Source organism: Entelurus aequoreus, linkage group LG10, assembly GCF_033978785.1.
Source record: "Entelurus aequoreus isolate RoL-2023_Sb linkage group LG10, RoL_Eaeq_v1.1, whole genome shotgun sequence".
Classification (NCBI taxonomy): domain Eukaryota; kingdom Metazoa; phylum Chordata; class Actinopteri; order Syngnathiformes; family Syngnathidae; genus Entelurus; species Entelurus aequoreus.
In genome coordinates, this window is record NC_084740.1 from 39,021,973 (window position 1) to 39,049,484 (window position 27,512).

At 40.9% G+C, this 27,512-nt stretch overlaps 1 protein-coding gene across 1 annotated transcript in view; it reads left to right on the top strand.

The window, feature by feature from the left end:
• Positions 1-27,512, top strand: part of eif2a (eukaryotic translation initiation factor 2A) — a 31,920-nt gene extending 4,408 nt beyond the window's left edge. The window contains exons 7-16 of the mRNA XM_062060807.1: positions 3,884-3,957; positions 4,032-4,176; positions 21,748-21,864; positions 21,946-22,102; positions 22,178-22,262; positions 26,321-26,653; positions 26,728-26,832; positions 26,902-27,027; positions 27,092-27,157; positions 27,240-27,512. Coding sequence (XP_061916791.1) covers positions 3,884-3,957; positions 4,032-4,176; positions 21,748-21,864; positions 21,946-22,102; positions 22,178-22,262; positions 26,321-26,653; positions 26,728-26,832; positions 26,902-27,027; positions 27,092-27,157; positions 27,240-27,305 — 1,274 coding nt within the window. The 3' untranslated portion in view covers positions 27,306-27,512. The remainder of the gene's footprint in view (positions 1-3,883; positions 3,958-4,031; positions 4,177-21,747; positions 21,865-21,945; positions 22,103-22,177; positions 22,263-26,320; positions 26,654-26,727; positions 26,833-26,901; positions 27,028-27,091; positions 27,158-27,239) is intronic.

The window sequence follows — 27,512 nt, forward strand, 5'->3', positions numbered from 1 at the left end:
AAAGAAATACACTCTATACATTGCTAATGTGGTAAATGACTATTCTAGCTGCAAATGTCTGGTTGTTGGTGCAATATCTACATAGGTGTATAGAGGCCCATTTCCAGCAACTATCACTCCAGTGTTCTGATGGTACAATGTGTTTGCTCATTGGCTCAGAAGGCTAATTGATGATTAGAAAACCCTTGTGCAGTCATGTTCACACATCTGAAAACAGTTTAGCTTGTTACAGAAGCTACAAAACTGACCTTCCTTTGAGCAGATTGAGTTTCTGGAGCATCACATTTGTGGGGTCAATTAAACGCTCAAAATGGCCAGAAAAAGAGAACTTTCATCTGAAACTCGACAGTCTCTTCTTGTTCTTAGAAATGAAGGCTATTCCACAAAATTGTTTGGGTGACCCCAAACTTTTGAACGGTAGTGTATGTGCATGTTGGTCACTGACTTGAGTTACCTTCGTTGGCTACCAGATGGCCAACAAAATCAGACCGCTGGCTATTTGTATATGATATGGAAACACCGGGCTGGATCTGTCTCGTGGGCCACGTTGAAAATGTCGGCGGGCAGCACTTAGCCCACGAGCCGTAGTTTGGACACCCCTGCTCCAGATCAACTGCAGATTTATCCGTCTTTTATAAATAAATAAAAATGTTTTTTTTGTTGTTGTTTTATGCTCTTTCGTTATGGCAAACACACAAAATTTGCAATATTTTTTCTAAAAAATATAGGTTGATTGGCAACACTAAATGGTCCCTAGTGTGTGAATGTGAGTGTGAATGTTGTCTGTCTATCTGTGTTGGCCCTGTGATGAGGTGGCGACTTGTCCAGGGCCGCCTTCCGCCCGAATGCAGCTGAGATAGACTCCAGCACCCCTGGCAACCCCGAAAGGGACAAGCGGTAGAAAATGGATGGATGGATTTCAAAATTGAATTTTTGATGTTAAATAATTGGAGCCTTGAATAAGTCAATAAGTCATAAAACATTGATTTTGATTCATTATTATTTTTTGAATAATGCCTACACTGCAAAAAGTCAGTGTTCAAAAACAAGAAATAATTAAATCTGCAAGCAGCGTTGGTCGGGTCCGCATTTTGGCAGGTGCTAGTCCTAGGTGTCCCAATACTTTTGTCCAGTGGTAGTCCTGAGTGAGACCTACATAGAGGTTTTTGTTTCGTGTCTCTACGATATTCGTACTGGGAGTTAGAGGAAGTTGTGTCTGTGTTTTTTTCCTAGGTGCTGCGGCACAGTGGTTCTTTTCTTTGAAGGCTCGTAAGATCAAAACCGTAGCACTTATTAAAACGCTTTCGCCAACTTTTAATCAGAAGGGTTCAATCTCTCTCCTGTAGTAGTTTGAAGCCAAAACGACAACGCGCTCAGAGGAGATAATGTTTGATGTTTGGTGACCGCTTTTTAAAAAAAAATCGTTTTGAAGTGGGGATATCAAACTTCCTGTTGATTTTTGCTGAAGGATTTCAATCTATGAAATGTAGGTCTAAGTGAGACCTACATAGAGGTTTTTGTTTCATGTCTCTAAAACGTTCCTACCGGAAGTTACAAGCAGTTTTGTCTGTGTTTTCCTCTGAGAAGCAGTTTTGTCTCTGTTTTATTCAAAAATTGCGCTAGAGCGCAATTTTGAGTTTTGGGGTTCGGTTTTTTTTATATCGCAATTTCCACCAGTCCCAATGTGTGTAAAAATTTTGGTGAGTTTTGAAGTATTTTAAGGGGGTCAAATTACAGCTCAAAGAGGCAAAAATGAGTGTTTTTAGTCATTTTTTGTGTTGAAGGGGAAATTACCAACTTCCTGTTGGTTTTTGCCCGAGGATGTGAAATTATGAATTGTAGCTCTAAGTGAGACCTACATACAGGTTTTTGTTTTATGTCTCTACGATCTTCCTAGTGGGAGTTACAGGCAGTTTGTTTTTGTTTTTTTCCTAGGGGGCGCTAGAGCGCAATTTTGATTTTTGGGGTTTGGTTTTTTTACTAAAGTGTGCTGTCCCAGTTTTTCTGTGTGTGTATAAAATTTGGTGAGTTTTGAAGCGTGTTAAGGGGGGCAAAGTAGTGCGCAAAGCTGCGGAATAATAATCAACCTTACAATTTCAATAGGTTCCTTTATACAGGGTACATGCGAACCCTAATAATAATAATAAACCTTACAAATTCAATAGTGTCCTTTGTCCATGTACAAAGGACTCCCTGTGGGAGTCCTTTATACAGGGTACAGGCGGACCCTAATAACACAAAAATGAGCGGTATTTTATTTGAACTAAGCAAAATTATCTGCCAAAGAACAAGAAAATTTGGCTTGTCAAGACTTTCCAAAACAAGTCAAATTAGCTAACCTCAATGAACCCAAAAATACCTTAAAATAAGTATATTGTCACTAATAACAAGTGCACGTTTCTTGGTAGAAGAAAAAAAAATAGACTTCTTTGCTCAATATGTTGAAATATATTCTTAAATTAAGTAAATGCTAGTGCCATTATCTTGACATAATGATATGCGCTCGGCATTACATTTCTTCAAACCAGCAAACTTATACTAAAAACTAATTTATTGTTCTTAATGGAAAGGCAACAAGGCAACCGCTTGTTACTCTCGGAGTCTACTAGCCGCTCAGGCAAATCGTATGGTTTAAAAATGCATTTTTCCATCGACAACATGACATCATCGCGCCAAGTGCGTGCTCTGTCAGTCAATTAGTGCGCATATATACAGCCCGGCCCCCGGCCACTTTTTTTTTAATTGTAATTTTGAAGAATTTATCTGAATGTGCATGAACTATTTCTGTTCAAAATTGTTAGAAATGTCACATGTTAAATGTTTAAATATTAACTGTCAGTTTACTGTACTGTGCCAACTGTACTACTATATGAGTACGTGTTTTCTATTGTTTCATTGAAAATAAAACAGCAAAGACCATTTGGCTGTCATCTGTTTTAATTATGAGACACAATTGTGTCAAAATCATGATTTTTTTTTTCATGCTTGAAATAAATATATAATAAAGTAGTTTTATACTGACACAGCTGATATTGTAGTTTCAAGCATGTTTTACTCAATATAGTTAATCAAATCTCAGCAACAAGTTTTAATACCTTGCTGAGATAATTTAGGACCAAAAACACTTAAAACAAGTAAAACATTCTAACATAAAATCTGCTTAGTGAGAAGAATTATCTTATTAGACAGAAAATAAGCAAATGTCACCCTTATTTGAGATATTTAATCTTACTTAGATTTCAGTTTTTACAGTGTAGTGTGTCTTTTTAGAGTCAACATTGTAACATTTTCCCATTACATTTTTCCTGTTTGCTATTTTATTCCACTTCTTTGTTTTGTTTTGTTTTTTTAATAATATTTTTGAGGATGTGCTGCAGGCTGTTAAAAAATGTAATAATGAAATATTAAATGCCTCACTTATTAAGTGCCACACTTTGGACACACCTGATGTAGTCCAGGAATCGCCTTCCATGTTAGCTACTTCTCTTTGTTTTTAATGTCTATTTTCTATTTTCTGCTGGATTTACTCTCTATTTTATGCTGCAGCTGTCACATATACTGTAATATTGTACATGGTAATTGTTATATATTGTATATATGATAGACATAATATATCAGTATATATAATATACTGTACATATATTATGTAAATATAACATATATATGTTATATTTTATATCGCTATATTTAGTCTATTTATACCTGCATTGTCCTTTCCATCCTTGCACTTTCCATCATTGTAACTGAGCTACTGTGTGGAACAATTTCCTTTGTGGATCATTAAAGTTTGTCTAAGTCTAAGTATTAACCATGCTAGTGTAGCGAGCATGCTAATAAACGTCCACCAGGTACGTGCCTGACGGTCAACTGTTTTTCTTGTCAGACGCCATCGCCAACAAGCTTCACATGCAGAAGGTGACAGACTTTGCGCTCTCGCCAGGCAGCCAGCCCAGCAAGGTGAGGAATCCAACGCTCTCTCCCTAGAATTCCAGTCTCATCCTTCGCCGTCTTCTTCCCGTTTGCTCCTCCAGGTGGCCATCTATGTCCAGGGAAGCAAAGGCGCGCCATCATTTGTTCGCCTGTACCAGTACCCGGCGCTGGGCGGCCCCGGCGCGGCGCTAGCCAACAAGAGCTTCTTTAAGGCGGATCGGGTCAGCTTGCTGTGGAACAAGAAAGGTAGGACATGCCGACTTAGGATGATTTGTGGTCAAAAAACAAAAAAACGTGTTGTTCAGATGACGCTGGGGACGAGAGTGGCTTGCTACTGATCCGCCCGCCTCACTTTCCCTACATAAGATGACAAGAATCACCAGTATAACAGGATTACACTGCAAAAAGTCAGTGTTCAAAAACAAGAAAAAATATGAGGGGTATTTTATTTGAACTAAGAAAAATTATCTGCCAATAGAACAAGAAAATTTGGCTTGTCAAGACTTTCCAAAACAAGTAAAATTAGCTAACCTCAATGAACCCAAAAATACCTTAAAATAAGTATATTCTCACGAATAACAACTGTACGCATTTTCTCTTGTTTCATTGAAAATAAAACAGTAAAGTCCATTTGGCTGACATCTGTTTTAATATGAGACACAATTGTGTCAAAGTCATGATTTAGTTTTTACATGCTTACAATAAGAAAGTATTACTTTAAAAAAAGTAGTTTTATGCTTGTGAGTAGAGGTGTCCGATAATATCGGCCGATAAATGCTTTAAAATGTAATATCGGAAATTATCGGTATCGTTTTTTAAATTTTTTTTTATTAAATCAACATAAAAAAACACAAGATACACTTACAATTAGTGCACCAACCCAAAAAAACTCCTTCCCCCATTTACACTCATTCACACAAAAGGGTTGTTTCCTTCTGTTATTAATATTCGGGTTCCTACTGTCAAGACTAGGTCTTTGGCGTGGTTTGCTCTCCCGTGGTGCAAAAGAATTGGAACGGACGTGGCGTGCAGGTAAAGACATATTTAATTATTACTATAAACTCAAACAAAAGGTACAAACAAAAAGCGCTCACAGCGGAGGTAAAAAACTTGACTAGAAAAACAAAGGGCGCGCACAATGGCGGAGAACTATGAACATTAAACAAACAAAAACTTACGTGACAAGAGATGAAACAAGAACTAACGTGACAAGGAACTGTGGACATGGCATGAATGGGTGATGTCGCCAGGACGAACAACAGAAACAGAAAAGCCTATATAGTGACATGAAAAGTGAAAACAGGTGCGTGACTAACTGTGAACAGGTGCATGACATGACTGTGAAAACGTGAGACAGGTGTGTGTGAGTCCAAACGTGGAACAGGTGAAACTAATGGTTGCTATGGTGACAAACAAAACCAGGAAGTGAAACCAGGAACTAAGGAAATGTCCAAAAAACAAAACAGCACATGGCCAAACAAAAACATGAACACAGACATGACAGAACCCCCCCCTTACGGACAGATCCCAGATGTCCAAAAACAAAAAACAGGATCAAGAGTCATGGGAGGGGGGGAGGGGGACATGGCGGTGGGTCGCCAGACCAGGTGTCCCCGAATCCACCGGGGCAGAGTCAGGTGGCGGCGGCGGGTAGACCGCCGCTGAACCTGACGAGGTGGGCGACCTGGGAATGGCCACATTCGTGGCAGACGAGGAGGTCGGCGCACCTGGCGTGGCGGACGCCCATGGAAAGGCCACATCCTTGGCCGACGAGGAGGTGGGCGCGTTGTCGTGGCAGGCGGCGAAGCTTGGCGTGGTGCGTCAGGCGGCGAAGCTTGGCGTGGTGCGTCAGGCGGCGAAGCTTGGCGTGGCGGGTCTTGACGAGGGTCTTGGTCTTGGCGTGGGTCTTGGTCTTGGTCTTGGCGAGGGTCTGGGTCTTGGTCTTGGACTTGGTCTTGGACTTGGCGTGGTTGGTCTTGGTCTTGGCGTAGTTGGTCTTGGACTTGGTCTTGGTGTGGCGGTGCTTGGACTTGGTCTTGGTTTGGGTCACTTGGCGGGTCTTGGTCTTGGTCACTTGGCGGGTCTTGGTCTTGGTCACTTGGCGGGTCTTGGTCACTTGGCGGGTCTTGGTCTTGGTCACTTGGCGGTTCTTGGTCACTTGGCGGTTCTTGGTCACTTGGCGGTTCTTGGTCTTGGTCACTTGGCGGTTCTTGGTCTTGGTCACTTGGCGGTTCTTGGTCTTGGTCACTTGGCGGGTCTTGGTCTTGGCTTTGGTCTTGGCGTGGGGCAGCCACGGGCGGCACTTGGCGGCGTGGGGCAGCCACGGGCGGCACTTGGCGGCGTGGGGCAGCCACGGGCGGCACTTGGCGGCGTGGGGCAGCCACGGGCGGCACTTGGCGGCGTGGTGAAGCTGCGACTGGCGGCACTTGGCGGCGTGGGGCAGCCACGGGCGGCACTTGGCGGCGTGGTGAAGCTGCAACAGGCGGCGCTTGGCGTGGAGCAGGTACTGGCGGCGCTTGGCGTGGAGCAGGTACTGGTGGCGCTTGGCGTGGAGCAGGTACTGGTGGCGCTTGGCGTGGAGCAGGTACTGGTGGTGGGGGTCGTGCTGGTGGCTGTGGCTTGGCAGGTCGAAAGACAGGTGGTGGTGGTCGTGCTGGAGGCTGTGGCTTGGCGTGACGATGCTGAGCCACCCCACCTGAACAATTCCCAGCCCTAGCCCCCCCCTCAAGGAGCGGATACCAGACGCGCTCCCCGCGGTCTGGAACCGTCTTTTGGGGTGGGCGGAGGGGGTTCAGGAGGAGGGCAGAATCCTCCCCTCTAAATTGTCCAAAATGTCTTTCTTTACCCCCCACCTGGGCTTTTGTGGGTGAAAAAAAAATTTCTGACTTGGGCGTGGCATGAGTCCTGGGGGGCGGGGCATGGAATTTGGGTGGCTTGGATTGAACCGGTAAAGAATTTGGGAAAACAATCTCCAGGTCTGTGGAGTGCTCCTTGAGCTGCCAGGCTGGCTGATTTCCATTTCCGCCCGGAGGGGGAGGAGCCTGCAGGAGCGCAGCGTGCTGTCCGCTCACCTTCCCTGACATCCTCGGTCTGGAGCGCCGCTTCCGGGACAGGGATGACGTGCCAACGTCCCCGGGCCAAAGGGAGCTGATCGGCACCAGTTTGCCGGTCGGACCCCACATGAGATCCCTGCGCTCCATGGGGGAATGGCGGAGTGTCTCTTCCTCCATCGCGCGGAGGACCTCCCACGTTGCCTCGTCAAAATGGTCCAAATTTTTTGCGGGAGAGCTCTTAAGCTGGCGACATCTGTCAAGACTAGGTCTTTGGCGTGGTTTGCTCTCCCGTGGTGCAAAAGAATTGGAACGGACGTGGCGTGCAGGTAAAGACATATTTAATTATTACTATAAACTCAAACAAAAGGTACAAACAAAAAGCGCTCACAGCGGAGGTAAAAAACTTGACTAGAAAAACAAAGGGCGCGCACAATGGCGGAGAACTATGAACATTAAACAAACAAAAACTTACGTGACAAGAGATGAAACAAGAACTAACGTGACAAGGAACTGTGGACATGGCATGAATGGGTGATGTCGCCAGGACGAACAACAGAAACAGAAAAGCCTATATAGTGACATGAAAAGTGAAAACAGGTGCGTGACTAACTGTGAACAGGTGCATGACATGACTGTGAAAACGTGAGACAGGTGTGTGTGAGTCCAAACGTGGAACAGGTGAAACTAATGGTTGCTATGGTGACAAACAAAACCAGGAAGTGAAACCAGGAACTAAGGAAATGTCCAAAAAACAAAACAGCACATGGCCAAACAAAAACATGAACACAGACATGACACCTACATTATATATCAATATATATCAATACAGTCTGCAAGGGATACAGTCCGTAAGCACACATGATTGTGCGTGCTGCTGGTCATTAATTACTAGTTTCTATGTAACTGTTTTTATATTGTTTTACTTTCTTTTTTATTCAAGATTTTATTTTATTTTATTAATTTGTTTAAAAAGGACCTTATCTTCACCATACCTGGTTGTCCAAGTTAGGCATAATAATGTGTTAATTCCACGACTGTATATATCGGTATAGGTTGATATCGGTAATTAAAGAGTTGGACAATATCGTAATATCGCATATCGGCAAAAAGCCATTATCGGACATCCCTACTTGTGAGTGTTGATGACACAGCTTTGCAACAGTTGATATTCTAGTTTCAAGCATGTTTTACTCAATATAGGTCATCAAATCTCAGCAACAAGCTGTAATATCTTACTGAGATCATTTAGGACCAAAACCCTTAAAACAAGTAAAACACTAACATAAAATCTGCTTAGTGAGAAGAATTATCTTATCAGACAGAAAATAAGCAAATATCACCCTTATTTGAGATATTTAATCTTACTTAGATTTCAGTTTTTGCAATGTACCATATGTTCCTGGCTATAGATGCCACACCCACTAAATTTTAGAAGAAAAAAATATTATATAAGCTGCAGATATATGTACCGGTACGAAAAATTATGTAAATGTTCATACCTTAATTGTTTCCAAACAGTGTCTGTAACACGGCAGTAAAAAAAAATTTTTTTTTGTCATGAAGAAATACAATCATGTGTGCTTACGGACTGTATCCCTTGCAGACTGTATTGATCTATATTGATATATAATGTAGGAACCAGAATATTAATAACAGAAAGAAACAACCCTTTTGTGTGAATGAGTGTAAATGGGGGAGGGAGGTTTTTTGGGTTGGTGCACTAATTGTAAGTGTATCTTGTGTTTTTTATGTTGATTTAAAAAAATATATATATATACACTACCATTCAAAAGTTTGGGGTCACATTGAAATGTCCTTATTTGTGAAGGAAAAGCACTGTACTTTTCAATGAAGATAACTTTAAACTAGTCTTAACTTTAAAGAAATACACTCTATACATTGCTAATGTGGTAAATGACTATTCTAGCTGCAAATGTCTGCTTTTTGGTGCAATATCTACATAGGTGTATAGAGGCCCATTTCCAGCAACTATCACTCCAGTGTTCTAATGGTACAATGTGTTTGCTCATTGGCTCAGAAGACTAATTGATGATTAGAAAACCCTTGTGCAATCATGTTCACACATCTGAAAACAGTTTAGCTCGTTACAGAAGCTACAAAACTGACCTTCCTTTGAGCAGATTGAGTTTCTGGAGCATCACATTTGTGGGGTCAATTAAACGCTCAAAATGGCCAGAAAAAGAGAACTTTCATCTGAAACTCGACAGTCTCTTCTTGTTCTTAGAAATGAAGGCTATTCCACAAAATTGTTTGGGTGACCCCAAACTTTTGAACGGTAGTGTATATATTTTTTTTAATTTCTTGTGCGGCCCGGTCCTAATCGATCCACGGACCGGTATCAGCCCACGGCCCGGTGGTTGGGGAACACTGGTCTACATAACATGTAATGGTGGTTCTTTGGTCAAAATGTTGTCACAGACTACAAAGGCGGACTTCCGGTACCTCAACAGGTACCGGAAGGTAAGAAAAGTTGCTTTTGCATAATATTGCGAAACAAAACGCCAGGTAATGTCTTACCTTATACACACAATAATAACACTCGTATGTTTAATGCGCCAACGATCCGTCAAGCGGTGCGGCTTCATAGCTTACCAAATTCGTGCTAAAACATTCTGATAGATTTTTGAGCGCTGTGTGTAATGTTCTATATTTTCAATGGAACATATAAAATGTTGGTGTTGTTTACTTGAGTCATATTGCCATCATAGTGCAGTCTACACGTATCTCTTATGTTTGACTGGTCACTAGGGGTGTAGCGGTACCTGTATTTGTATTGAACCATTTCGGTACGGGGGGTTCGGTTCGGAGGTGTACCGAACGAGTTGCCACACGGACATATGAAGTAGCGTACCGCACGTTGTGTAAACAATGCACACCGAGGCACAACACACAGCATGCTAGCAGCGACCGGGCTAGGACAACATGTAAAAGCCAGAGCTGGAAGACCCTCCTGCCTCGTTAAGATCTCCCATTTGGGAACACTTTGGCTGTGCGATACAACAATGGAGGACGGAGGTTTGTCGACATTGTTCAGCAGCTGCTTCTGACAACACGTCAAACATGCTAACCCATTTGAAGCGCCACCACCGCATTCAAGCAGCCTCTCCTCGGCGAGTCAGGCAGGGCTAAAGCAATAACAAATGTTTTCATAGCAGCAGATTTAAGTCCATATTGCATTAAAAACTAGATTTTGACCCACTTCTATGGTGGAAGACCAATAAGCCCATATATCCTCTTACTGCCAAGTTAGCCATGCTGGGGGGGGAAGAAAAGTTAATCTGAGGCTGAGTTGACTTGAAACTGTTTAATGTTGCACTTTTTATATGTAGAAGAAAAGTTTCGTCATTTTATTTAATCTGAGCAACCACTTGAGGCAGTTTAATGTTGATTAACGTGGACCCCGACTTAAACAAGTTGACAAACTTATTGGGGTGTTACCATTTAGTGGTCAATTGTACGGAATATGTACTGTACTGTGCAATCTACTAATAAAAGTCTCAATCAATAAATCAAAAAAAGCACTTTATATGTAGAAAGGTTTTGCTAAGAAACCATTCTGAGCCTTATCTTATTTAGTTTTTATTTTATATACGTTGACCACATTAACCTCACACCACAATTTATGTTGTGAGGGGACCCCTCTTGGTTGGCCTATTGCATCAAAGTAAACACCATCAGGGTTCCTCGTCAAATCGAAGGAGCCCTTTACACTCCTCCGAGATAAAACATGACGGCGTCGGCGGGGAGTTAGAGTGGCAGCTGAGACAGGAGTTACAAGGGGAGTTAATTTGGTACCCACTAGAGTGAGTGGGGTCACCAGTCTAACCATAGCACAAAGCCCCATGGATAACTTTGGAATTCTAATGTACAATCTGTGCTTCCCACAACACCAGAATAAGTCAGCTCGTGCCTAAGGGCCTATCCTAGAGCCATCTATCAGTGTGGTGCACCAGTAATGGTTGATGTCACCCAATTTGTTGGGGGACGGAGAGGGTCCTGTAATTTGAAAACGCGTGTAATTCAGCTTTTGGGCCACAAAGGGAAGAAGTCGGGTGGCATTGTCAACAGAAGGGTACACATGTCAGTCAACTTAAAAGGGGCGGGGTAAGTGTGGGAAAAGGGACGTCCAGCGGAAGAAGCAACACAGTCACCCAGGTTTTGGCATCCACCTGAGCCACAGGTTGTCTGCACCCGCTCCTAAGGTCAAAGGTCAAAGTTACCAGGCCTTCGGTGGTGATGTCATTAGCACGCACGGATGTGAGCCTTTGAAACACCACCGAGGTGGGGTGGTACTTTAGGTGCTACAGAGGGTGTAGAGGTAGTTAACGCCCTCTCAAGGACATTAATTTTAATAATTCCTTTAGCGTCTGTATCAGTCAGGTCAAGCCCCAAAACAACATAAAAGGGAAGATGGGCACAACTTACCAGAGTATGTTGTCTGCATCCGACACCAATGGTTCAGGGTTGAGTCGTAACAAATATAGAGGTTATTACCACGGTAATAGCTATTGTGTCCCCCGTAATTAATCACACTGCACAGGTCAAAAAATAAGTCTTGCTATCCCCTTTGACCCAGTCTATTTAAAGTCCGCTGTATGTTCTTAGACACTTGTCAGTCACTGTCGTCAGGAAGGATGAACTGAGACACAAAGACAGTAGAACACGCCCAAGGGATAAACGGGGATAAACATCAAACTTTTCACTTAATGTAACGACACAGATAGTTATGCTGCAAACAAGCAAGAAAAACTAAGAAACATTTAGCATACTGGATTGGTCTCACACAAGGATATACAATATAGAAGTTGAAAAGAGTAATGTAGGTAGAAAATCTCTCTCGTCTCCTGGGCTGAGGGGCAGATGTTGTGGCGATGTCAGCAATGACATCCGCTGGTAATCTGTCAGGTTCTTCAGCTGTAGTGCGGAGGGAGAGGTGGTACCAGGTGTCCCCTCCACCAGCCAGTCGAAGGGCGTGGGACGTCCGTTCCACGACCTTGAAGGGACCAGTCCACCTGAGCTCCGTCCACTTGCGTTTGATGACCTTGATCTTGACCCTCTCAGCGGGCGGAAGGGAATCTGTACAGAAGAACTGGCACACAAATTCTGCAATTTTTTGTGTAAAATACAATTTTGGTTTTACGCTGAGTCCTCCTTCCATGGGGGGCTGCTGGTCCTGTGAATGGCTGACCTGTATGCAACTCATAGGGTGAAAAACTCAAAGGGCGGTAAAACAGTTTTATTCACGGACCTTCGAATGATCATTAACGCTAATTGCAACATGTCAATCCAATTAAATTTGGTCTGTGCACAGATTTTAGCCAATTAGTTTTTTATGTTCTGGTCCATCCTTTCAACCTTGCCTTGGGACTCAGGATGGTACCCCAAACCTGTGTTCTAGTCCGAAAGCCTTTTCGACCAAGGCTAAGTGAGTATTTTTTTAATGGTTGCCGTTGTCTGACCTAATCTTTTTGGGGAAACCATGTCGGGGTACTAGGTCATTCACAAGTCATTTAATTACTGATATTGCATCCTCTTTTGAGGTTGTTGTTGCTTCCGGCCAACCACTGTGATTGTCAACACAAGTCAGTACGTACCTTTTCCCTTGTACCGTATTGATCCTATCAGTGAAGTCAAAGACTATACATGGTTCACCCTCACCTCCTCCATTTTCTAAATTTGATCTATTAAACTACTATCGATGTGTAAAATCGTTATTTTCAAATTAAAATTAGTTATAACTTCTTACCCACGGGAAAAACGTTAAAACTATGGAATGTGTCAGAGTCGGATGATTGTCGATTTTGTTCCAAGGAGTCTGTATCCACCCTCACTCACCCCCTTCTGTTTCTGAAAAAAGGACTGTGTTAGTCATACTATCACTTTCAGAAACATCTCAGAAAAAGGTCAGCTAATAGTCAAGTAGCGGAGGACAGGTCATGTTTGAGGTCAATGATTGTCTCTTTAGCCTCTATGGTCCACTGGGGGGTAGTGTTAGGGTAGGGGACCCCTTAGCACTATCACAATTAACTCAAACTCAACTAAACCCTAGCTTTTATGTAACTTATTCAATATGGTGAAAGTAACAAATATGCTTATATTTATATTGTCACCAATACTAGAAAAATACTACCCTTGTGGCGAATGCTTTAGCAATAGTATTTTGAAATTTTACCACACCTGGTAGCCCCAATAATTCATTAAGTCAAGCTCATGTTGTAGAAAGTTGAATGATGCGGACACGTTTGTTACTGAATACTTTCTATCAGACTTCTGCCATGGTAACTTTGTGTATGTAATGAGCAACTATAATTATTTGATATGCTTAAATGTGTAATGTGTCGTTTTAGCTCAGCTGTTGTGTAGCTGCTAGCTCCTCGTAGCCTACAGGTGTCTAAAGTGCAGCCCATAGTTATGTGTTTAACATAACCATGGGCTAAACCTAAACAATTGAAAATGTGGTATTTGGGTGTCGGTGTAATGTTTGGCAGCTACGCCGTGTCTTATCATTGGACCTAAGTTCTTTGGTTTTGTAGGCGAGACAGAGAGCAAGGGAACAATGTGGGACACAATTGTGTCCATCTTATACCATGCTAGCTGTTGCAAAGATCAGGTCAACATGAGCAGCCACACCTTGAGTTCCAACATATATAAATAATCATAACATATGGCGAGTCGGGTGGCAGAACACACGGAAGCATCTCAGCCAGTCAGGGTTTTCACCGTTAGAGCCATTCCTGTTGTTTCAGGCTGTGGTATGCTTGGTAGTGGTGTCGCAGCTGGGTGGTTCAGCTGTCAGGTAACACCAGGAATGTTCCTTCTTTGCGATTTGAATGTCAGGGTACAGTCTGTAAAGGAGGTCCAGCAATCTGAACCGGAAGTGGTTTGGTGACAGTTAACCTTCTTGTGACCCCAGCGAAGCCTTCGACCTTTAAAGAGGAAGCACACAGTTTTTTTGGTACCTCTGCATTCAGAATCGAATGGGTGGCTGATAAAATTGTCCGTTGACACTCATGTCCAGCAGGGGTCCTGTCGGTACTTCCTGCTGCGGCTCCTGATGTGGGCGTCCTCTTACACGCCTTCGTGTTCGTTTGTTGGCACGACGGAACCTTTCCTGTTCGGAAATGTTCGGACAGTCACTACTCCAGTGACCAGGCTGGTCACAGCCGAAACAGTGTCTACCCCAGACCGGCTTTGAAGCATCGTGTTGTCCACCACCCGAGTCCAACCGCACGTCTGTTGAGGATTCTTTCCTCCACCTGTTGGAACTCAAAAGCAAGGTCACCCACTGCTGAATATACCCTAGCTGATCTTTGACCTTTTGGTTCTTTTAACCTTTTATCTTCAGCGATCTGTAATTTAAGTAGTCGTTTCCTTGTTGCTCTGTCATTAGCCCTATTTTGCATGGGATGAATAAAATGTCCTGCCATATATTGTTTTTGGCACCGTGTATATCAGGGTTAACTTTGTCCAAAGTGTTTGGCCAAAGGTTCCCTCCCGGAGGTACAGGTGGGAAACAAGGTCAACAATGGCTTGCATGTATGCATCGGCAAGAGACTTATATTAAAGTAGGCCCCTATAATTGTCATGTGTCAAAAATGTCTGGTGTGCACCGCCCTCTGCTGGAGGAAAATGGTCAGACTTGCAAAATAAGGGGTTAATACTTTCTCTTTTAACGTTGATGTTCCAAGTAATTTAATGTTCAGTGAATGTATAGGATAGGCCGATGTCGTTGTGGCTTGTACAGCCCTTTGAGACACTTGTGATTTAGGGCTATATAGATAAACATTGATGGATTGATTGATTGATGGTTGATGGTTGATGGTTGATGGTTGATAATATGACCAAAATGAACTTATTTCATTTATTCATTCATTTTCTATCGCACTCATAGTTTTATTCCATTTTGCATCTATCTATTCCTATTGATTTCTTCCCATTTCACTCAAACAACTAAACAAACAAATAAACAAACTTGCAGCTAACCACAATCAACAGCATACCATTTACGAATACCTTCATTTGTCACTTTCTCATCTTTCTTTCACTTTCGTTTTCCTTTACAAACAACCTCCTGTTCCCTAACTCTTCCTTACACTTCACACAATGTTTCTATTTTCTGTTGTCCTAGAAACCATTCACGTAACGTAAGGTTATAAACATCCTTTTCCCCTATTGTTAATGTCATTTGTCAAAAATGTCTGCTGTAGGAAAATGGACAGACGTGTAGAAGGGGTTAATTTTCGGAGGCAAGATCAATCTTAGAGGAGGTGTGTTAATACCTCCTTCTCTTGTCACTGGAGTAGGGGGCGGTGTCAGTCAAAGTCTGGGTGGGTCGTTTGAATTGTCTTGCGCATGCGCGGCAGACAAAAAAAACAATCAGTTCATTCTGTCATTAATCATCGTTTCTTTTGCTGCATTTCGTTTTTCCACGTAATCCCCGTTTACTTTTATCATACGCCAAACTCTTAAATTCTCTCCCTGAGTGTTCCATTTTCACCAGCGCACACACACACACACACACACACACACACACACACACACACACGAGCGCGCGTAAGCACTCCCACTCACACACACTCACCCTCAGCAGCACACTCTCTGCGTTTCACTTTACCATAAAACTTCCAGTTACTTTTTTTAATTTATTTTTTATTTTATTTTACCAGACGTTTGAGTTCACGACTTTTCGAGTATTGTAAACTCCCTCTTAACCCTTTCAAGGAACGTTCTCCTTTTTTTTTCTCTTTTTTTTTTTTTTCTCTACCTGCTAGTTCCATTGTCGACAACCGTCCATTCAATTGATCATTGAACGGTAGCCAATCATCACATTTTGCCCCGCCGCCATCACATTTCTGTTTGTCACACTCCAAGGCCATTGTGTCTATATTTTCTTAATTCTAGTGCCCTCAACGCAAAGGGATCTTTCAACCCGGTTCCTTAGTTTTAGTGTCTTATCACACTGGGATCTATCAACCCGCTTCCTTAGTTTTAGTGTCTTATCACACTGGGATCTATCAACCCGCTTCTTTAGTTTTAGTGTCTTATCACACTGGGATCTATCAACCCGCTTCTTTAGTTTTAGTGTCTTATCACACTGGGATCTATCACCCCGTTGCTCTTTTAGGCGGCGACCAACTACCCAGGGTGAGCCACACCCAACTATTAGTTCACTCGTCAATGAAACTGCCCGTCACGGTAATCGAGACACAATGCCGTGAGTTGACCACTTATTTACAATTTTAATGCAATGGCAGGCTCGGCAAAAATGCAATCAATCTATCGAAATCACAGCTCTGCGTCTGGGGTACAATATAGTGTTTGACTTACAGACTTCAGGACAGACTCCTAACGCAGATTTTATCTAAAAAGAAAGGTTCTGCTCACCTTGAATTGGCCAATTGAGTCTGTCCAGAAGATTGCAAGAAGTCATCGATCAACAGCGTGCCATCCTGGACGAGCCCCCAAATTGTTGCGTCGACAGCTCTTCCTCCCAAGGAAGTCAAAGTCTGCTGTCCACTCCCAAGTTCTTTTAATGGCAAATAGGCTGATGTTAAATTGACCACCAAAAGCAGTAGTTGGTATTTCGTTGTTTATTGTCAAAGCTTTGGCAATAATGAGACCAATCCAGCACCCAAGCGTTCCCTAGCCCGGTCCAGATCGGTCTGCCTTCCTCTCACTCTTCCTGTGTCTTCCACCCTCTTGTTTTGTCTACCGCTTGCATTCCAGAAGCTTCAAGGCCTCAAACACACAGTCAACCTTTTACTAACCAGACAATTTGGAAAAGCACTAGCTGTTTTGTAATATGACTACGGAAGTAAAAAATAACACAAAATATGGATATATGGAAAATATCTCGTTCCATCAATATGTACACTACCGTTCAAAAGTTTGGGGTCACCCAAACAATTTTGTGGAATAGCCTTCATTTCTAAGAACAAGAATAGACTGTCGAGTTTCAGATGAAAGTTCTCTTTTTCTGGCCATTTTGAGCGTTTAATTGACCCCACAAATGTGATGCTCCAGAAACTCAATCTGCTCAAAGGAAGGTCAGTTTTGTAGCTTCTGTAACGAGCTAAACTGTTTTCAGATGTGTGAACATGATTACACAAGGGTTTTCTAATCATCAATTAGCCTTCTGAGCCAATGAGCAAACACATTGTACCATTAGAACACTGGAGTGATAGTTGCTGGAAATGGGCCTTCATACACCTATTTAGATATTGCACCAAAAACCAGACATTTGCAGCTAGAATAGTCATTTACCACATTAGCAATGTATAGAGTGTATTTCTTTAAAGTTAAGACTAGTTTAAAGTTATCTTCATTAAAATGTACAGTGCTTTTCCTTAAAAAATAAGGACATTTCAATGTGACCCCAAACTTTTGAACGCTAGTGTATGTTATGCCATTGTTTACAAATTTGGTAAATAAATAACCAAAAAATGTATATTTTGTTTTCTTTCTGTACCGAAAATGAACCGAACCGTGACCTCTATACCGAGGTATGTACCGAACCGAAATTTTTGTGTACCGTTACACCCCTTCTGGTCACACTTATCATTACACCACGTACCAAATAAAATTGCTTCGAGGTCGGTAATCAAAACCAGAATTATTCCGTACATTAGGCGCACCAGGTTTAAGGCGCACTGTAGAATTTTGAAGGGGAAAAAAGGATTTTAGGTGCGCTTTATAGTCTGGAAAATACTGTACTACAATGGGGGATTAATGACCAACAGTTGAATAAAGTGATCACCATGTACAGGCCCGGCCCTAACCAATCTGGCGCCCTAGGCAAGATTTTAGGTGGCGCCCCCCCACATCGGCAGTGAAGTGTATATACTCACAAGAAACCGAATAGCTTTGTCTTTGACCTTTTTTTTTTACTTAAAGAAAGAAAATTAACAATCACAATAGTTAACAAGATAAAAAAAAATATGAATAAATAAATGAATACAAAAAATAAAAAATGAATATATGAAATACAATATTTTTTACATATACATACATACATAAACACAAAATAAAACGTGTCAACAAGTTGCAAAAAAATATAAAAAATACAATATAAATAAGGCACTGCACAAAACAACATATCAAACCAGTATGACTTTAACAACTATATTACAAAAAAAGGGGATCCTACAGAGTTCTCTATTTGTGCTTTTTAATATTGCATTAATTTTGCGTAAGGTTGTAACAAATAATATTTCTATTAAATAGGCTTTACTTTGCATTTTAATTAACGTGGGATTATTTTTTGTATTTAAAAATAATAGTACCAACTTTTTTTTTTTTTTTTCTCCAACATTTGTGGCACTGGCGTGGCGCCCCCTGATGGATGGCGCCCTTAGCATTTGCCTATACGGCCTATGCCACGGGCCGGCCCTGACCATGTAAACCTACAACATCTCTATTACCTGCTGCTAACCTTGGCCATTCAACAAGAGTTGCCACCATCTTTATGCCGTAGTTCCGGTCTCACTGCTGACGTCACAAATGCTGTGGAAGCGCACTGCCCTGTTTTTTTTCCTATTTCACGGTAGGGCTGGGCGATATACTCGATATATCGCGGGTTTGTCTCTGTGCGATATAGAAAATGACTATATCGTGATATACGAGCATATATTCTCACGCAGTTGCTTTTAGCTGCGTGCATTAAACTGCATGCGTTTCTCACTCTTTCTTGTCTCTCCTTCTCACAGACTTAAAACAAGCGCACCTTCTTACACACGTCACGTGTGCAACGTCACACGCTCCCGCGGAGCGGAAGCGACATGGTAACATTAGCTGTGATGCTAACGGAGTGGTGCGAGTGGTAATAGGAGAGAGAGAAGGTGTGAATCTGGTAACAAATGGAGGAAGAATTAATTACCAAGAAAAACAGCACGGGGTCCATCGTCTCGCGGTGGTTTGGCTTCAAACGGGAATATGTCGAACAATTATGCGGCAAAAGCGTTGCTACTACCATTAGCAGCACTGCTAATGTGTAGCATCATTTGAAAAGTCACCCGCTAGAGCAGGGGTCCCCAAACTTTTTGACTCGGGGGCCGCATTGGGTTAAAAAAATTTGGCCGGGGGCCAGGCTGTGTATATATATATTAACATATATATATATATATATATTAATATATATATATATATATATATATATATATATATATATATATACAGTATATATATACATATATACATTGTCTTTATAATCCGTTTTGTCATTTATCATCAATTAACATTGATGTTCATCAACATTTAACATTGTCATCTTATCGGTGGAAAAATTCATTTTTAGACAATATGATTTGCCTGAGCAAATAGGAGACACCAAGAGTAACAAGCGGTAGAAAATGGATTAGAAAGGAAAGATTAAAAATATATATATATTTATATATATATATATACTTTTTTTTTACTTGGGACGTCCTGTGGGCCGGATTTTGGATGCTGGGGGCCGGATCTGGCCCGCGAGCCGTAGTTTGGGGACCCCTGCGCTAGAGAATGAAGAGTGCTTGAAACTCCGCATGTCAACATCTCCGTTCGGTGCCACACCAACAAAATGCCGAAGCAACCATTTCCACATCAACACCGTATGACATATACTATTTGATATGCACATACTTGCCAACCCTCCCGAATTTTCCGGGAGACTCCCGAATTTCAGTGCCTCTCCCGAAAATCTCCCGGGGCATCCATTCTCCGGAATTTCTCCCGATTTCCAGCCGGACTTAAGGCACGCCCCCTCTAGGTCCGTGCGGACCTGAGTGAGGACAACCGTTGGCCAACCAAAAAGTTACCTTTTGGTTGGCCAACGGTTTACGTTGTATTGCGCACCCAGGTGTGGGAGTCGGTTCTGAAGTATGAAGTAAAGAGACGTAACTTCATCACCTCGCCTGGTTATTGACTCCAACCCAGAATATTACACTGCCCATACCTATGCTCCTTCAAAGGCTGTGCTACTGGCTGCAAAGCATTGCACTTTCAAATACAACAATGAGTAGAGAGGAGTGTTATGTTGTGTAAATGTGTAGATAAATGAACACTGAAATTCAAGTATTTATTTTATTTATATGTATGTATATATATATATATATATATATATATATATATATATATATATATATATATATATATATATATATATATATAATAAAATACATATTTCAGTGTTTCCCACACATTCATTCATGTTGATGTAGATGCCCATATAGGCTGTTCAGATTTACTTTACAAAAGAGAAGTGTAGGATACTTCTCTTGTTGCCTTATTTGTATTTGACCACTACTGTTTTCTGTTTATTTGTTACTGACTGTGGCAGGACACCTCTGCCTCTGTTTCACTTTATGTTGCTGGTAAATAATATGGTTGTAGTAGTAGGCTAAAGCTAAATTATTTAGTATGCACTAATTAAAGGGGCAGAGCTTTAAGAGACATTTTAGCTTTTATATTTTATAAGATATATTTTTTGTAAGAACCACAATTAATAAATATATTTCAGTGAATAACTTATTGTTCAAATCTGTATATAAATATGTACATAAAGTGTTGTAATTATATTGTAAAATGGATGGATGGCTGGATGGATGGACGTTTAAACAAAACTGTTATTATTAATTAGTAAGTATACATTTTTTGAGCCTTTTTAGAGAAAATCATATCATTGTAGTAAATTATGCAAATTACTCGATGATGTAATGGCGACCACGCCCATAGCCACGCCCCCACCGCCACAGGTATCTTGGCAGTTTATGGGAAACACTGTATTTATATATAGCTAGAATTCACTGAAAGTCAAGTATTTATTTTATTTATATATATATATATATATATATATATATATATATATATATATATATATATATATATATATATATATATATATATATATATATATATATAAAATAAATACTTGACTTTCAGTGAATTCTAGCTATATATAAATACAGTGTTTTAAAGTATTTTATACATATATATATATATATATATATATATATATATATATATATATATATATAAAATACTTTAATTTAAGTGAATTCTAGCTATGAATATACTCCTCCCCCTTAACCCCGACCCCCCCAAATCTCCCGAATTTGGAGGTCTCAAGGTTGGCAAGTATGGATATGCAGCTCATTTTTATGTGACACTTATTGAAATAGTGACATCATGCACAAAAGTGCACTTTATTTGTTTTAAACTATTGTAGTGGTGTTCTGTACAAAAAGTGCACTTTAATTTAGTGTTGTTTTGATATGTCATCTTAGTGACTACATGCACAAAAGTGCACTTATAGCTTGTTTTAAAATGTCTCTGACAATCTTGCACTTTCTGTTTTGGAAATGACATGAATGTTTGTGCCACTGCTTAATAACTGTTTAATAAATACACTTTTGCTAAATTACATAGTTGTGATTTCCCTCTCTGCATGAACGTTTAAAATGAGCATATATTCATGCAGTATGAAGAGGAATGTTTTAATGTAGACACATAGAATCATCACACTGCTGTAATTATATGCATCAAGTGTTCATCCAAGGCTAAGGCAAAATATGGAGATATATATCGTGTATCGTGACATGGCCTAAAAATATCGAGATATTAATAAAAGGCCATATCGCCCAGCCCTATTACACGGGAAGTATGTCGTATTTTCAAAAGCATATGTGAGAGTTGGCGCTAGCTAGAACCACCGCTGCAGGCAGTCAAAGCGACAACACGGCTGACATCTCCTCCCCTTGCGCCGCAGCCTCGGCCTTGTTGGTGACGGCGAGCACGGAGGTGGATAAAAGCGGCGCTTCCTACTACGGAGAGCAGATGCTGCACTACCTGGCTGTCAACGGCGAGACGGCGCAGGTTCCGCTAGGTGAGCGCGCCCACCCACACATGACGTTCCTCTCCCATTGTTCGCCCCCCCCCCCGTCAACTTCCGTGGTCTCTGAGGCAGCTAAGAACGGGCCCATCTACGACGCGGCGTGGAGTCCAAACTCTTGTGAGTTCTGCGTGGTGTACGGATTCATGCCGGCCAAGGCCACCGTCTTCAACCTCAAGTGTGACCCCGTCTTTGACTTTGGGACGGGACCTCGCAACGCCGCCTACTACAGGTGAATGTAACTTCTTGAGTGTAGCTGGTGCAACTTCCTCCTGCTCAGACGGGTCTGACCGGTTGGCGGGTCCAGTCCGCAGGGTCACATCCTGGTCCTTGCCGGCTTTGGAAACCTGCGAGGCCAGATGGAGGTCTGGGACGCCAAGAAGTACAAACAGGTGAGGACGACTGGCGTTGTTGTTAGTGCCCCGCCCCCCCACCTGTGTGGAATTGTTGAAAAGTTTAAAAGTACCCCGCCATTGTTTTTTGCTGTTTTTGTTTGTGCCGTTACACTTGGGAAGTTATTCCAAAATACTTTTTATTAGGGATGTCCGATAATATCGGCCTGCCGATATTATCGGCCGATAAATGCGTTAAAATGTAATATCGGAAATTATCGGTATCGTTTTTTTTATTATCTGTATCGTTTTTTTTATTTTTATTTTTTTTTGTTTTTTTTTATTAAATCAACATAAAAAACACAAGATACACTTACAATTAGTGCACCAACCCAAAAAACCTCCCTCCCCCCATTTCTTTCTGTTATCAATATTCTGGTTCCTACATTATATATCAATAGATAGATAGATAGTACTTTATTGATTCCTTCAGGAGAGTTCCCTCAGGAAAATTAAAATTATATATATCAATACAGTCTGCAAGGGATAAATGTGGGCTCTGTACCGAGGATGTCGTTGTGGCTTGTGCAGCCCTTTGAGACACTTGTGATTTAGGGCTATATAAATAAACATTGATTGATTGATTGAAGGGATACAGTCTGTAAGCACACATGATTGTGCGTGCTGCTGGTCCACTAATAGTACTAACCTTTAACAGTTAATTTTACTCATTTTCATTAATTACTAGTTTCTATGTATCTGTTTTTATATTGTTTTACTTTCTTTTTTATTCAAGAAAATGTTTTTAATTTAGTTATCTTATTTTATTATTATTTTTAAAAAGTACCTTATCTTCACCATACATGGTTGTCCAAATTAGGCATAATAATGTGTTAATTCCACGACTGCATATATCGGTTGATATCGGTATCGGTTGATATCGGTATCGGTAATTAAAGAGTTGGACAATATCGGATATCGGCAAAAAGCCATTATCGGACATCCCTACTTTTTATCATTAGTCACGTCATCCACCTTGTCAAAACCCTCCCCAAAATGTTTTGGTTAACTATTATGTAATCGCCTCACCTCTAAATCGCAGTTCTTTTTCATCCCGATTCTATTTTATTTTATTTTTTTGTCCTGTCCAGCTTCTCAGGCAAATCATATAGTTGATGTAGATGCCCATATCGGCTGTTCAGATTTACTTTACAAAAGAGAAGTGTAGGATACTTCTCTTGTCGCCTTATTTGTATTTGACTTCATTAAATGTATTTATATTATCATTTGAGGCAGCCGGGCCGGAGCGGGAGGGGATAGAAAGAGAAAAAAAAGGAAGACAAGAGGGGGATTAGACAGAGAGACAAAAACAACAACAGCAAACACAACAACAACAACAATAAGGCAACATCAGCAAATACGACATGTAAAAATATGATGGTAAAAGTGATAGCAAATAAGCAGTTAGCGAAAATAATACAGAAATGACAATGAGCATTATTACACTACAAATGGAGCAATACAAATACCAATAGAAATAGCGCTATTGATAATGAACTATACCAATAATTTACCTCTATTATCAACAAATGCAACAATACATATACGTAATGATAGCTACAGATACGAAAGAATGCAGACAAATGGAGGGGAAGAAAGAGAAGCAACCTATATTAACCTTGTAGATTGTTATAGTAACAATAGGTTAAGCTTTGTCAGTGTACCATGTGTTCATCCCGATTCTAAATCGAGTCACAATTTTCAAAAATCGATTAGAAAAAAATGTAATTAAAGGAAAAAAAGTTGTTTTTATTTTTAGATAAGAATCCGTTCAAAAAAAAAAAAGTAAACCCTGTCAATGCAACAATAAATAATTATTATACTAATATATAATAAAATAATTCTATTTAAAATAAAACATTACGAGAATCAGTTTGATTTGAAAATCAATTCTGAATTGAATCATCACTCTAGGAATCGTAATCAGATCATTAAGTGTCCAACGATTCACACTCCTACTGTTATAGTTTTTATGTTATTAACGTGTTATTATTAATCACCATAACATAAAACCTATGATAGTTAGTAGGAGTGTAAATCTTGGAAGTTATTCAAAAATACTTTTTCAGATTCGTCTCATCATCCACCTTGTCAAAACCCTCCCCGAAACGTGTTGGTTAACTATTGGGAGTGTACAGAAAATCGCCTCACCGCTAAATCGCAATTCTTATTCATCCCGATTCTAAATCGAGACTCAATTTTCAAAAATGGATTTGAAAAGAATAAACTTAAAGGAAAAAAGTTGTTTTTATTTTTAGATAAAATTCTGTTTAAAAAATATATATTTTTAAGCCATATTCATGCGACAAGAAATAATAATTATATAATATATAATTTAAAAAATACTATTTAAAATAAAACATTACGAGAATCAGTTTGATTTGAAAATCAATTCTGAATCGAATCATCTCTCTAGGAATCGTAATCGGATCGTTAGGTGTCCAAAGATTCACACTCTTACTAACTACTATAGTTTTTTGTTATTATTCATCACCATAACATAAAAACTATAGTAGTTAGTAGGAGTGTGAATCTTTGGACACCTTACGCTTCCATCCGATTCCTAGAGTGATGATTCGGTTCAGAATTGATTTTCGATTCAAACTGATTCTTCCAATGTGTTATTTTAAATACTATTTTTTTATTATATATTACATAATAATTATTTATTGTTGCATGGAGATAGCTTTCAAATGGATTTTTAAAAACGAATCCATCCTTATATAAAAATAAAAATAACTTTTTTTCCTTTAATTTGATTTTTTTTAAATACATTTTAGAAAATTGTGAATCAATTGAGAATCGGGATGAATAAAAATTGCGATTTAGAGGTGAGGCGATTTTTTTTTTTTTTTTTTTTTACACCTCTAATAGTTAACCAACACATTTTGGTTAATAACATGACAAACTATTATAGTTTGTCCTGTTATTAACATGTAATTATTCATAACCATCCCCATAAAATAAAAACTAATAGTTTTAATTCTTAAAATGTATTATAATTCAATTAAATAATTATAATTAATAATTATAATTACAATTAATTATTATTATTATATTAATTAATTATAAAATGTAATAAAAATTGCAGCACAAATGAATGAAACAAGTTTGGGGAGCTTTTGACAAGGACGGCGGGGTTGCTGATAATGAATAATAACTCGGTGATAACGTTAAAACTATAAGAGATTTTTTTTTTTAATGTAGCGCAAGCAAATGGACAAGTTTGGGAAGATATTTACAAGGTGGGTGGGGCTGGTTATAAATATTAACACAGTAATAACATAAAAACTATATAATTACACAACAAATGTTTGCAATACAAACCTTTGGGACAATTTTGGGGCGATTTTGACAAGTTATGAATAATACAAGGTTAATAATAGAAACTAAAATAGACAAAAAAACAAATGGGAAAGGTTTAAGGAGATGTTGACAATGTGGGGGGCTGGATAATAAAACATACAACATAAGCCTAAGTCTATAAACTAACAGACAAAAAAAAATCTGCACAAACATTTGTGACACGTTTAGGGAGGTATTGACAGGGGGTGGAGGGCTGGTTATGAATAATAACACGGTAATAACATAAAAACTATAATAGTTAATAACAAAAAAATGTGTAGTTAGACAAAAAAATTTACATTACGAACGTTTGGGACAATCCTGGGGTGATTTTGTGTTTTGTAGTAAAAAAAAAAGTTTTTATTTTTTTTTGGTCATAAAGAAATACAATCATGTGTGCTTACGGACTGTATCCCTGCAGAATGTATTGATTTATATTGATATGTAATGTATATATTGTTTTTTTTATGTTGATTTAATTTAAAAAAAAAAAAAAAAAAAAAATTTTAATTTTATTTTTTTACATTTCTTGTGCGGCCGCGGCGAGGTACCAATCGGTCCACGGACCGGTGGTTGGGGACTACTGGGCTAGATGACATCACTAGTCCAAAAATATGAACACATTTCTGACAGCACAAAGGAATGGCAGTGTTATTTTATTATTTGCAAGGATAAGGAGGGGCCGACTTCACGCAGATTGTCCCTGTCCACAGGTGTCCAAACCTCAGGCTCCCGACGCCACCTACTTCTCCTGGTGTCCCGACGGCGAGCACGTTGTCACGGCGACGTGCGCGCCGCGTCTGCGCGTCAGCAACGGCTACAAGGTGTGGCACTACACGGGCTCCGTGCTGCACGAGTGGCAAGCGCCGGCCGGCTCCGAGCTGTGGGAAGTCCGCTGGCAGTCCCTCCCCGACGGCGTCTTCCCCGAGCAGGCGGTCAAGTTCCAGGCGGCGCCCAGTCAGCTGGGCAGCACGCAGGCCCCGCCCACGCAGGCCTACCGCCCCCCTGCGCTGAGGCACCTCCCGGCGTCGGCCAGCTCCAAGTTGGTGAGGCCATCACGTGACACCATGGAAGCGCTTGCGAAATGTGGCGTGTCTTGACACCGTGGTGTGCGCGTCAGCACGAGGAGGAGCCGCCGCAGAACCAGCGTCCGGCGGACAAGAACTTGTCCAAAGCAGCCCTGAAGCACCAAAGAAAACGGGAAGCTCGAAAAGCGGCCAAACAGGTAACTTTGCGACTGCCCTCCTCTGCGTGTGCGTCGCTCGGACCGCCATTTTTGTTTCTCTGTCACCAGAAGTCGCAGCCGGAGCCGGACTCCCCGTCGGACCCTCCGTCCGACCCCGCCCCCGTCGCCAACAGCCAATCGGAGCCGAGCTCCGGCGTCTCGGAAACGGACAAGAAGATCAAGAACGTCAAGAAGGTGAAGGCCGCCGTGAGTGTGGTCACGTGATGCCGCGGCTGTGTCACGTGTTTGTGTCGTGCAGAAGCTGAAAGCCATCGAGGAGCTGAAGGAGCAGCGAGCGTCCGGGAAAGCGCTGCAGAACAGCCAGGTGAGGCGGCCTTCTCGCTGATGGCGTGCAGACCTCCACAAGGAAGTCACGGCAGCACTTCCTGTTTGTCATGTGCCCACAGTTGGAGAAGATGCAGAGGGAGGCGCAGCTGCTGGAAGAGCTGAAGGACTTAGAGTTGGCACACTAAGGCCCCGCCCCCTGTCCATCATGCGACACACCCGCACCAAAGGGCGGGGTTAAGGCCTCCACCAGCCACTGGAGAACCAATGGGATGTTCTGTTTACGCCGCAGAGGATCGTGGGGTAGGTCGGACACTGAAATGCGCGAGTGGAACCACCCAAGTTTCATTTTTATGACGAGGGTGTGACTTTCACAATAAAAGCCTCTTTTCCAC